Source organism: Delphinus delphis, chromosome 20 (genome assembly GCF_949987515.2).
Source record: "Delphinus delphis chromosome 20, mDelDel1.2, whole genome shotgun sequence".
In the NCBI taxonomy this organism is placed as follows: domain Eukaryota; kingdom Metazoa; phylum Chordata; class Mammalia; order Artiodactyla; family Delphinidae; genus Delphinus; species Delphinus delphis.
In genome coordinates, this window is record NC_082702.1 from 42,123,202 (window position 1) to 42,136,867 (window position 13,666).

The following is a 13,666-nucleotide window of genomic DNA, read 5'->3' on the forward strand; positions in this document are numbered from 1 at the left end:
GGGAGGGAAACTAAAAAGAATGCATGCTTTATAGTTACGTAATGTAGTTAGTTGGTTGCATCATACTAAAAATTTCCTTTTAAGAATTGTTAAATATTCCTATCATATCTACAACCTAATTTATTAACGTTTAAAATGGGTATGCAGATGCCCTTTAGATGAGTAGTGCTTACTATTTACCAAAGAATTTTGTATGATGGTTTCATTGTTGCCTGTTTTTTTTTCCCCTAACATTTGTATTTTGTAACATAATCTTTTGAAATAAAGCATAGATTGTAATGGCAGGATCACTCTTGAAAGACAAAATACCCTTTCTGAGGAATCTGAAGGCTTAGTGTCTTCTTGTAATGCTTCATTGAGAAATGATGTGTAGTTTTGGCAAAGCAAGATGTCAGAAGGACAAGGTAACATCTTTTGCAAGTCAGCCCTCCAATGTTATAACAAGTTTTTCACTTCTTAGGTCCCAGTAGAAATTAGTGTCTGAGTGTTTTAATTTTTTTTCTTCAGTGATGTCTTATGTATCTTATAATGGGTTCTTGAGAGAGTCGTATAGAAATTTGTTTTAGCAGGTGTTTTTCATCTTTGAATTTGCCCTTATGTACAGGGAAATATTACTTATATGACTGGGCTGACTCTAGGGATTTATGCTTTACAAGACAGTAATTGTTAAACTGTATTCTCATCTAGAAAGCAATTTTAGTACATTAGAGCGTCATGCGAAGGCTGTCCTCAAGATCCACACCACATGGCCATGAAAATATTGAAATCATATACTTTCAAAACTCAGACTTTTTAGGTTGTATGATGAACCTAAAACTAAAATTTATGTAGTGTTAGCTAATGTTACACAGTCCATTGTATTATGGGGGGAAAGTCCTTTGCAGTAGTGTTTGAAGCCCAAAGTTCCCAAGTTGTTTTTCATAAGTTTCTGGCCACGTAGAAACCAAATTATTCTAAATAAAAAGCTGCAAAAACTACCAGACCACCCAAATACTCATTGAATTTGCTGAAGGTGTCCTATGGTTTAAAATCCACTTTTCCAATTTTAAGTACTTGGAATCCTCTTGGAATGGCTAACATTCAATTTAGGAATTAAAACATAAGCTTCTTATATACCTTATATTTCCCTTTTATTTAAACCTCTGAAAGTCTAAGTATAAACTGTTTAGGCTGAAGATACACGTAACTCTCTGTCTATATGTTTGAATGCATCAGAACTATAATTTTGGCACATTGCTTCCTACGTTTATGTTCTGGTGACAAAGTACACCATTCCTTAAGCATGTGTTCTCCTCCCATGTTTTTTTCATAAACAGGGTTCATAGTGAAATCACCCCCCACTAACCCCCAAATCCCTTCCCATATGTTTGCCAATTATGACATTTCTTTGTCATTCTTTTAACCACATCAGAGAGGGTTGGTACTCACGGCACACTATCTCGGAAGAGTATCTGGAAGAACACACCTTTATGTACGTGCTGAAACATAGAAACATCTCTGTGTGGTTGTGCTCCTTCAGTCTTCCTTCTTGGATGTGGGAGAATGGTATTAACTTCTCTCTAATCTTTAAAAGTCTGCTCTTGTAGGTTTTGCTAAAATGCCCTTGGGTCGGAAAATTGTGTTGAGTTAATTGAATATGACTTTAGAATTCAGGTTCATCTGATTTGAGCCTTTCAGTTCACAGGTGAGGAAACTGATTGAGGATATTAGACATAATTTCAGTTATAATCAGCTTTAATAAAAAGGTTACTCAAATATTATGAAATATTTCCTCTTGTTCTACAAAGTCCATGTTTAGTATTCGTATGTATATAAATATATTTATTTACTTATTTATTTTATGACGGAATTAAAGGCTTAATGAATCTTGAACTTTAGGAACCACTGTATTTAAACAGTTAATTTCTGTTAATTTTGGACTAAAATCAGAGTAGACTTAAAGCAATCTGGTTGTTTGGAATTGGATTCCAGACTCATTGGAGAATAAAGAAGCATGCATATTAATCACTTGGTAAGGCTTTTGGTAGAATTCTGGATTTGAACTGCTCTCTTATAACTAAAATCATATAGTATTGCAATTACTACTATACATACCAAAGATGGAGAGCAGTCACTTCTCCTGACCAATCTTGCATGTAAATTAAAATGTGGGCAAGAACATAACCAGCCAAGATATGCCTGAACACCCACAGGGGTGAATTAAAGTCAATCATAAACTGTAGGAATTCCACCTAAGCATCTGTTAGATGCAGCACAGAGCTCTGGAGTGGAAATGAGAACGGGGGAGCTGTACACGGAGAGAATGGAAGGGTGAAGATGAAGGAAGGTTTTGTGTTAATAGAACCCTTTTGTTCTTAATTTTGTTAAATTAAAAATAACTTATTTGGCTTCTTTCCAAACTTGGCCAAGACACTTGGCTACAAGAGCAGTGCCTTAAAAAACTCTTTCATTTATAGCTGATTAAAAGTGGAGTCACTTTGGCATTTATTTGGCTCTTCGTATTCTAAAGAGGATAAGCTTCCTTCTCTTTTCTTTCCTAGATTGCTCTTAAAACAGGGGTTGAGGTACTTAGTTAAAAGAAAGAGAGGGAGGGAGGGAGGCAGGGAGGAAGGAAGGAAGGAAACCATGTATATTTTAAAATTTTTATTGCTTATTACGAACTATTACAGTTTCAGTATATTATGGTCTTGATTCGTCTGGCCTCTCTCTCCCCCTCTCTTTCTTCTCTCTCTTGCTTACTGCGTTGTCTGAGGCTCACTGTAGTTAGCACACACCAGTGCTTTTGGTTGTAAAAGAGGCTAAAAACTTTGAAATCTAGAGAATCCATTTATATGAACTAACCGATTTAATGTGGTTATAGATTAAACATCACAATACATATATTACTCCGTTTCGCTTTCACGTAAGCCTTTCAGATTACCTCCGCTTTTTTTTTTAAATACTAAGTCTACATTTTTTTGTTCCATAAATCATTGGTATATGTGTGGATAAAGAAAGCATAAAAGACCGTGGAATTTTCTTGATAGAATTCAATTATTTCTTGGCTACTGTAGTGGAATATTTAAAAAGGCAACGTTGGGCTTCCCTGGTGGCACAGTGGTTGAGAACCCGCCTGCCAATGCAGGGGACACGGGTTCGAGCCCTGGTCCAGGAAGACCCCACATGCCATGGAGCAGCTAAGCCCCTGCGCCACAACTACTGAGCCTGTGCTCTAGAGCCTGCGTACCACAACTACTGAGCCCGTGTGCATAGCCCATGCTCCACAACAAGAGAAGCCACTGCAATGAGAAGCCTCTGCACTGCAATGAAGAGTAGTCCCCGCTCGCCACAACTAGAGAAAAGCCCGCGTGCAGCAACAAAGACCCAACACAGCCAAAAATAAATTAATTAATTAATTAGTTTTTTTAAAAAAAGCTTTAAAAAGGCAATGTTGTAAAAAAAAAAAAAAAGGCAACGTTGTAAGTGAGATGCACACACAACCGTCATTACCATCCCAGCCTTCCAAATCTGTAAAACACTTGCTGTATTTCTCAAAGATTGACCGTAACATGTTTTAGCTAGCCTGACTCATTCTATTCAAGGAGAAATGTCCCAGATTGTTAACAACGGGGTCTCAAAGAAGTGTAGTAGTACATTAATAGGATTTATCTAAAACTTTTTATTAGAAGTTTTACTTGCCTGTAGGCGATTTCTTTCAGGTTTGGGGCATGTGTTCATTTGCATGACAATGTTTTGGGTATATGAAATTAAAATTTATCTCATGGTCTGCTCTAAAATATCTAGGCCAGTATGTATGTAGGGTTTTTGGGAATCTTGGAGGTTACTGAAATCTGTAGTTATGTGTGCATACCCTGGCATATTATTGCATATTGGCAAAGATGATCTTTTGGGCAGCAGTAACTTATGCTAATGGGTTATTGTCCTCTGGCAGTAAGTTAGCAGGCTTTTTTGTACTATATAGCTAATTAATGAAATCCATAACTTCATTTGATATTTACATAAAGTGAATTTTAAAATTTAGTATCAGCTTTATTAAGGTATAATTCACATGCCATCCAGTTCACCTATTTAAGATGTATAAGTCAAGGGTTTCTAGTGTATTCAGAGCTGTGCAACCATAATCACAAATTAATTTTGGAACATTTTCATCACTCCAAAAAGAAACCACGTAACCTTTAGCAGTCATTTTCCATTTCCCTCCAGCTCCTCTTCTCCCAGCCCTAGGAAACCACTAATCTACTCTTCTGCCTCTCGGTTTGCCTATTCTGAACATTTCATGTAAATGGACTTTATATAATACATGGTCTTTAGTTTCTTTCAGTTCACGTAACATTTAAGGTTCATCAGTGTTGTCGCATGTATAAGTACCTTGTTACTTGTTACTGCCAGATTTTTGTTTTTAAGTTAATTTTGGTATTTTCTTTCCCCTAACTCCATTCTTGGTGTTTTCATTGTGAAATAAGCCCTAAGGTCTCTCATCGTAACTATTACGATTTCAGAGAGTAAACCAGTTCACGTCTCTAAGCCACAGAACAGTCATCTGCATGCTTTTGAGCATTTCCCAGTTGATCTCTATGTTACAAGACAGGAGTTTTTATTTTTTAACAGTGTTTTCACAAAATGTCATCTTAGCTACAGCCAGTGGCAAGCCACAGTGAACCAGGCTTACCATTGTGACTGCAAATTAGTTCATTGCAATATAGTTTGTACCAGTGGCTTTTTTTGTTTGTTTGTTTGTTTTTTACAAATAAAAAGAGTTTAGGTCATATTTCTCTATGCTTTCATTAGTGGTTCTTTACTAGGGAATACCTGTATATTATCAGAAAAAGAATTCCTAGTCCTCCCATCACATATGGATTTGTAAACATCAAATTGCATGAAAGATGAAGTTCTGTTATTAGCTTCAGAGTTTGCATGACTATTCGAGAAGATTTATATACTCTGTGTTAATCTTGTTTGTTTGTTTGTTTGTTTTTGACTATGCATCTTCTTCAGGACCCTCCGAAAAATAATACGTGCAAAAGGTTGGTATTCCCTTAATAGATTTCCTTATGCTCAACATACTGTGTGACAAAGAGGTTCTTCCATAAATATACATGTGTAACATAACTTAGAGTACAGTTTGACAGCTCATTCTTTTTTGGTCAAAATTATTACAAATTCAGTAGTTCCTTTGCTTTAGAAAAATTAATTTTTACAGTTTTAGTCATCTGAGTAATCTCAAAAAAGTTCTTGCCTTGAGTAATTTTTAAATCTTGTTGTGACATAAATTAGAATCACATGTAGTAAGAGGTAAGTATGCATGGACAAGTGCTACTGTTAATTCAGGCCCACAGTCTCTGTAGCTCAGCCAAGCTATGCAACTTCCACTAAAAACTTAATCTCAAAAAAAACCCAAAAAACTTAATCTCATTTAATCCTCACAACCACTCTGCACCTACCTTACATATTATAAATGTAATAATAAATGTAAAAATGTATTATTACATTTTACAGAAGAAAAAAATTGTGTATTGCAGTCATGTTCAGGAATGTGTGCTTCCTCAAAGGTTTACTTATCCCTTGCAGTAATGTTACTAACACAGTAGAATTAGCCCTGAAAGGTATACGTTTGTCATCCCTTAAGTGTCTCTGCTTGAGATAAGTGTAGAATCCTTGGCTTGTAAAAATTTATAGAGATTATGTAGAGCTGTTTTATCTTTCTGAGATCCCACTTAAAGCATTTCATAGAGAGAAAATGTGTCTTTTTTTCCCATAAAAGTACCATGTCTTTTTTGTTTGAGGTGATGGACAGAATATTTTTAAAAAGTGGAAATTAAAGGAAACTGTTAGTAAATTCAGCTTTCTTAATATTAAGGATTTATGCTCATCCAAAAGCTCCATAAAGAATTTTGAAAATACAGGCCATAAACTTGCAGTAGACTTACACTACACTTAAAACTGACTAAAAATTACTATGTAGAATACATGAATAATTTTTACAAATCAATTAAAAAATAACTTAGTAGAATATGAGAAAAAGACTTAAACAAACACCTTACAGAAGAGGAAGCACAAATATAAGCATATGGGGAAAAAAAGGTTTAATTTCATTTGTCATCAGAGAGATGCAGATTAAAATCATAGGGTATATTTCACACCTGCCAGATTGGTGAAAATTTTTAAAAATTCTAAAAATAAGAGGCGTTGTTTAGGAAGTGTATTACCAATAATCTTAGGCCCTCTTTAGGGTCTTAGGGAGACGTAAATGGGTACAGTCCCTGTGGAAAACAATTTGACATTATCAAGTAAATTTGACAATATAATAACTTCTGACCCAGCAGTTGCATTTCTAGGGATATATACATACTCAAGAGAAATGTGTGTACAAGTATACCAGTGAACACGTACTAGAATGCTCACAGCAACATTATTCAAGATATTAAAATATTGGAAACAACCCAAATAACTATTCATTAGTAAAATGAATGAATTCATTCTGGGATATTCATATAGTGGAATACTTCAAAGCAATAAAAATAACTGAGTCACAACTACGTGCAATAACCTGAATAAATCTGAATGAAGAGAGTTCTGTATTATGGCCAGGAAGTTGTTGAATCTGTATCTCCTTTGGTGCAGTATAGGTGCATTTCCTCTGGTTCTGTTCTCAGTGGCCGTAAAGTTACAAAGGATTATATGAGGATTGGTGGTCAACCATTCTCAGTCTTGTGCACTGAAGACTTTATCTTCCGTGTTTTGAACTCTTTTGTCCCTTGTGGCTGCTCTGGAAGATATCTGAATTCATTACTCTCCTGGGGAGATTACTTTTTAAGTTTCCCTGTGCCATATTGCTGTTGTACATACTGACCAACTTGCTTGTGTCTTTAAACAAAGCTACCTGGCTGACGTTCTAAACTTGTCCAGAACAGCTTTCTGCCATACTTAAATGTACAAAGTGCTAGGCATGTTTAGGCAAAGAGAATCATTTTTATTATTGAACCTCAGCTGGCTTTTTGGGCTTCAAAGCCTTTTAATACCTAGACTGCATATGTCATAAGTGGAGGGGCAGCCAGGTCATTTGGATCATGGAAGAATTATACCTTAAAACTAGCAGAGCTAATAAGCTCTGTTAGAGAAGAAGGATCTTTTCAGCTGTGTGGCTTGCGGGATCTTAGTTCTCCAACCAGGGATTGAACCTGGGCCACCGCAGTGAAAGCGCAGAGTCTTAACCGCTGGACTGTCAAGGGAATCCCCAGGAAGGATTATTTTAAGGAGAATAATGACTGTCCTGAAACTCTGAGGAAAGTTTTTTACAGGACTTTTTAAGCCAACTATCATTTATTTAACTTTATTAGAACTATCAGTATGTTGTGTGTGTGCATGTGTGTGTGTCCTTATTAGTGTCTGAACTTAAGTAGGGATTAAGAGGATGGGAATCAGGATAGGAATCAGACTGCTTGACCAACTTCCCTTTGTGATTTTGGGTGCAAAGCTTGTATTTCATATATAAAATGAGAATAATAATACCTATTTCATAGGATTGTTGTGAGGATTAAATTTTAAAAATACATGTGGGGCAGATATAATATTCAACAGTTGTATCATTGGTTCTAAATTTATAATTATATACATAAAATGGTACTTTTTCATGCTCAAAGATGTTAATTGTAGAATATGTGAAAAAGCATAAAGAGAAATTTAAACTCTCCATAATCCTGTAACCCAGAAATAAGCACTTTATGTCTTTGTGAAAATATATATACTGAGGTGTGTATGTAGATATATTTTTGGTATTACACCATACATTCCATTTTTAATCCTTTTAAAATTATTGTTTAACTTCAATCCAGATCTTTGGATTTTTTTATTTCCCCAAATAAAATTCTTTGCTATAAAAATATTAAAATGTGAAAAATGTTTAAAATATTAAAATGTGAATGTTGAAAGATAGGGTACATTTGATATGAAATGTTCACAATTTTATTGCTTCTCCCCCCTACCCTCCCCCCCAAACGTCTAGCTACTGGTCGTATTGGATCTTCCCCATCGTAGGTGCTATTCTCTTAGGTTTTCTGTATCGTTACTACATGGCGGAGAGCAAGTCCTCCTGAGGAGACCTTGTTGAAGTCTGGAAAGCACATCTACTTGGGAGTGAGAACTGGACACTTGTTTGGAGGCTGCAGCGGTGCCCTCTTCTCGAATCCTGCCAATTGTATTCTTCTCCCTCGGACCCCAGACTGTTGGCCAGACATCCGCCTCAGCCCTGGGGCCAGTGTCCAAGTCATTTCTCAGAGCCTTACTCTCAAAGCACCTGCTCATTGTGTCCCTGCCTTTGTTTCCTCTCTTTACTCTTTTCCACGAGCACCTTTATGTTTCAGAACTTTCTTTTATAGTCTACGGATTCTAGTGACATTGCCCCTTGGTAAAATTGCCTGCTTCCCAATACTTTGAATGCACATTAGACATACTTAACAGGGCATCACACTCTGGTTTTGAAGCTTTTCTTTTTCCCTTTTTCTTCTAAGTAAATATTATTTTAAAAATTATGACTTAATTATCATAAGAGGTTTAATTCATGAAGTCAGGTTGCACACCTGCGACTTAAAACACAACTGCAGAATGATCTTGTTCCTTGTTTTTATTTGTTAAAACTGAGTGTAGCAGGGAGCCCTTGCCACCTCCTAAGGCCACCAAATGGTGCTGGGCAGAACTCTGCTTCCCATTTGTTTATGGGGAGTGGAGAGAAACAGGGAGAGGAAGAGATGAATTGGGGTGATAGAGTGAATTCACAGTAATCTTTCTTTTGAAAAATATTGAAAAACACTACTTTTAGGACAGGAGTTTAGAAAAAGCACCAAAAACTTTATCCTTTACTTTGGCACCAGTTCCTAGCCATCTTTTTTCTTTTCTTTTTTTTTTTTAAACCCCTTACCATCTTGTATTGGTAAAATATAAATTTATAAGTCTGTGTTTAGAGCTTTACAGTTTTGTTGAAGGATTTTGCTCTCTTTTTGTTTATCAACTGGCAATTTTTTATTCCCCTTTTTACAGAAGAGACTCCAAATTGATCAAAGGTACAGTATTTAATCTTCTGTTTGCCCCAGTAAAATAACTCCCGTGGTAAAGCGGCATTCAGAGGGGGTAGATCGGGACAAGAGAATGTTTTCCATTTCATGTGTATTTTACCTCCATGGCTTCAATTTGTAGTTTTGTTGTTTTTTCCATTGAGAATAAAAAACTGGTAGTTTTTTTTTTTTTTTTCTCAGATGACTGTTTCATTGAGGAGAAGGTTATTATTTAGAGTTATGTTACTGTTTCTCCTTGGTTCGGACTTTCTCTGGTGTATCTGACTGCTTTTTCTCCCCCCGTGGAAGCACCTGAGGAGGCCGTCCACTGGGAGTTTTCTGCCGACAACTGTGGTGATTTTTCTTCCCATCCTTTGAGGATGACCAGTCTACTCTGAGCCATCGTCACATGCAGCAGGAAGCAGCGTGGTCCAGGAGGGACCATGGGCACTGCTCTGTATCCTCCCCTATTCCTGCTTGCCAGGCACTTGACAGGACAGGAAGCTACACAGCACACCAGTGTCTGCCCATGCAAACTATTTAAGAAAAAGTTCAACCCAGGTCTTGTATCCTGTGATTTAGCAGTTGAGTGAATTCACAATTTGTAAAAATCATGTTAACCTGCTAATCGCACACTTGGTTATGACATTATGGAGAAATTTTAGGGGCTTTCTGGCTGACTTTTATATGTCAGGGATATGGGTAAATTTTTTAAACATATCTTTTTTTTTTTTGATGTGGCCCATCTTTTAAAGTCTTTATTGAATTTGTTACAATATTGCTTCTGTTTTATGTTTTGGTTTTTTGGCCACAAGGCATGTGGGATCTTGGCTCCCCGACCAGGGATCGAACCTGCACCCCCTGCATTGGAAGGTGAAGCCTCAACCACTGGACCGCCAGGGAAGTCCCTAAAACTTATATCTTTAGAAAATGTTTTGTATGTATTATAAGATGCCAGTGTAAGACAATTTTTTGAAAGAAAAATCTTTGGTTATTGTGTAACAGAGGTGGTGTGACTTGATGCTCCTCCAGGAAGGCAAGGAAGGGTTGCCTTGAATAAGAATTGATATATAATTGCTGTAATCATTAAGTTGCATGATCACATGGGCCCACACTGGGGTAGAAAAGAAGAACAAAGGAGTATTGAGGAGCTGGAAAGGGAACATTCAAGCTAAAACTAAGCCAGAAGATAACTTGGGTCAATTAAAAGTGCGTTGGCAGTCCCCAAAATTGAATGAAAAACATCTGGCTTAGAAGAAATGTTAAAGAACGATATTCTTAAGTAAAATTTGTGTTTTTTTGATATTTTTAGGGTAAAGACCAATGCAAAAGGTATGTTTTTCTATTTCATATTGGTTGTCTTTTCCTGTTTATATCTGGACTTGTTTTTGTTCAGAGCCAGAGGAAAAGATTTTCAGACTTTGTCTCAACCATCCATGAAATCCATCCAATACCCAGGGCTTCTTTTGATCTCCTGCTAATATCATGTCACTTTGTATTATAAAAACCACTTTTGGGTCCATTTACTATTATTCTGCTGCCTACATAAACAACCAGGTAGAGCTTGTGTGAGTTTGCAGAGGTTTTTTTCTAAACAGTAAAGTAATATAGTATGTTAACCGAATCCATCAAAAAGCACTTTTGTTTTAAGAAGTAGACAGGAATTCTCGAAACAGTTTTGACATTGGTGGGGCGTGAAAACCCCTCTGGAGAGACAGTGGAGCCAGTCCCTGTTGGGCAGCCGGGCCTCCTAGGATGTCTCTGGGGGGTTTGGTTGTTTATTCCCAAGGAAGGCTCACTGCTGCTGCTCACCATACTGTACACATAATGGCTGGAGAGCACAAGAGGAGGAGATGAGGGGAAATTAGTGCCCCCAAAATAGGGATGTTAGTGCTGGGTCCCAAAATTTCCTGCCCCTGTCTCTCAGGAATTGGTTTTGGTTTCCAAATGACTTACATTTGTAAAGACAGGAACGTGGTATGGATAAAGTTTATACTGTGTTTAGTTCTAATTTGACCACTTAAGCAGCAACAAAAATGCATTGGAACCTATAATTTGAGCCGTAAAGTTCTTTCAACCGTTGTCACAAATCCACATGTTGTGAAATAAGAATATTGAGTATATACTCAGTTCCCAAGTGAAGCAGTGAAAAATGCTTTACAGGCCAGATATATCATTACTTACATAGTATCTCATGCTTAAAATCTTAACTGATGCCTATCTGATTAAATTCCATTTTAGAAATGCAGAACTTTAATGTTCATTACTTCCTTCTCCAGGAGGAATGGATTCAGACATGTCTGAACAGGAGATTGATCTTTTTTTTTTTTTCTTTTCTTTTTTTAACCATCTCGTTCTTTTGCCAAATACCACAGAAGTAATGGGAAGTTTAGTCACATTTGATGGTTGTGCCCTGGAAGAGCTTGGGTTTAGAATTTGTGGGGGTGATCTCAAAGGGAAGTTTCAAGAAGCAGAGAGGTATTTGTCAAGTCACCTACCCTACATCTAGCATCCCACTCATGAATTTTAGGAGCTGCTTTGTGCCTACACCTATATTCTACATTTGCTATTTAGGCAAAACATTATTATGATTATTTAATTTCCTTTTGACTTCACCCTCTGAGCAAGTAATATTAACATTCCTTTTGTGTATTCAGTAATGAAGTTTGTTTACCTATTTTATTTCAGCATATTTTGAACAAAGATCTTTGTCTCTTTCTGCTGGAATGTGCACACAGTGAATGTTTGTTAGAACTACACACAATAAAGATACTGTTTTCCTTTTCTCTCCCTGACTACAGTTATTTTTTTTTTTTACATTTATTTAGCTTTGCTCTTATATTTTATTTTTTGGCTGCGTTGGGTTTTCGTTGCTGTGTGCAGGCTTTCTCTAGTTGTGGCGAGTGGGAGCTACTGTTCGTTGCAGTGCACAGGCTTCTCATTGCGGTGGCTTCTTTTGTTGCAGAGCACCGGCTCTAGGCGCGCGAGCTTCAGTAGTTGTGACACGTGGGCTCAGTAGTTGTGGCTCGTGGGCTCTATAGTGCAGGCTCCATAGTTGTAGCACACGGGCTTAGTTGCTCCACAGCATGTGGGATAGTCCTGGACCAGGGCTAGAACCCGAGTCCCCTACATTGACAGGCGGATTCTTAACAACTTTGCCACCAGGGAAATCCCTACAGTTATTTTTTAAAAAAAAATTTTTTTTTTTTTTTAAGTAGAAATGTTGGTCCTGTAATTCTCAGGTGTTCTGGAAGAAAAGAATTTGAGAAGCATAAAAGTCACCTGTATCTATGCTACTACTGGGTTTAGTGTAACTGGATGGGGGGTTCTGCAGTTTTCAGGATTCTTACTGCTGCTCTTTCCTTGACGTGAGTTGCGCGTTTGATAATCCTGAGAGGCAGAAATCAAGACTTTTGCTGTATTAATGGATGTGAAGTGGCAACCAGGTAGACAGGTTTGGAGTTCTGTTTTTACTGAAACCATCTGGTAAAGAGAAGCCAGTTCAAGGTAATAATATGTTGTTATCTGTAATGCCAGTCTTCAAATGGTTGTTTTTCTTGGAAACAGCTAAACTGTTGGGGAAAATTAAACATTGAGATCGAAGTTCTAGTGACTATGTTAATAAAACAAGGTAAATAAGCCATTTGTATAATTACCTTTAAAACATACTGATAGCATTCTAACATAACCAATGAGACATCGTTCCTTAGGGCTTGGTTATTTCACTATCACATGAATTGAGGATTACTAACAGGAAAGAAAAGTCCCATTCTTATTACTAGTGTTTGAATCTAATGTTTAACCTTCAATCATAATAATTCACATCACTCTTCCTGATGCTGAGTATTTAGCAGGTACTTGACAAATCCTGGTTGATTCCTGAAAACTTGAGGTCGAAGATTGTCATTTCAACTATGTAAATTTAAGGTAAGAAACACCTTACCTTAAATTAAGAAACAAATGCAAATACAAATGCTGTTTGTTACAAGTGTGACAAGTGGCATTTTTGATCCATCAGTGCCAGTCTCAGAGCCGTTTCCTATTGTTTGTTCCTGGTTCTAATCTCTGTGACTGAAACACCATGGACCTGGAAAGAGAAAAATTTTTAAACCCAGGTTCCTGAATTTCATTTTTCTTTAGAGAAGCTTACTTTTGGGATCTTTTTTTTTCTAGTTTCCTCATCGAAGTTTTTCAGAAAAGGAGGTGGCATTACTTACAAAACAATAGGATGATGTCCACAATAAAAACGAATCTTCTCACAAACCTGCCCACTCTGATTTATTACCCAAGAAATCTAATAAGGAGCAGCACAGGTAAATGAGCTTTCTAAGACTTCCAATGTGACCTGCTTTTTCTTTTCTGAATCTTTTGTTTTAGGTGTTTTTTGTTTGTTTGTTTTTAGTTTTTGGATTTTTCCTACACTCATTCTGCTCCATCTTGCCCCTTTAAACTGTATACTCTGTCTCATGGTTTACTAATAAGTGACACCTTAGCCACGCTTCTCTTCATTTTTAAGTATTATGGTCCAAAAATGTACCCACTAGCCTGTTGTGGAAAACATTTGGAAGAAATTAAGCTGATTTGTTTTTAAGCCAGACCATGCATGTAAACTAGTGCAG

General features: G+C 36.8%; 1 protein-coding gene across 1 annotated transcript in view; it reads left to right on the forward strand.

Annotated features, from left to right (window-relative positions):
• CYB5B (cytochrome b5 type B) overlaps positions 1-11,835 on the forward strand; it is a 32,497-nt gene extending 20,662 nt beyond the window's left edge. The window contains exons 4-5 of the mRNA XM_059999649.1: positions 4,996-5,024; positions 8,003-11,835. Of these exons, the coding sequence (XP_059855632.1) occupies positions 4,996-5,024; positions 8,003-8,093 (120 nt within the window). The 3' untranslated portion in view covers positions 8,094-11,835. The remainder of the gene's footprint in view (positions 1-4,995; positions 5,025-8,002) is intronic.
• The last annotated feature ends 1,831 nt before the right edge of the window (positions 11,836-13,666 follow it).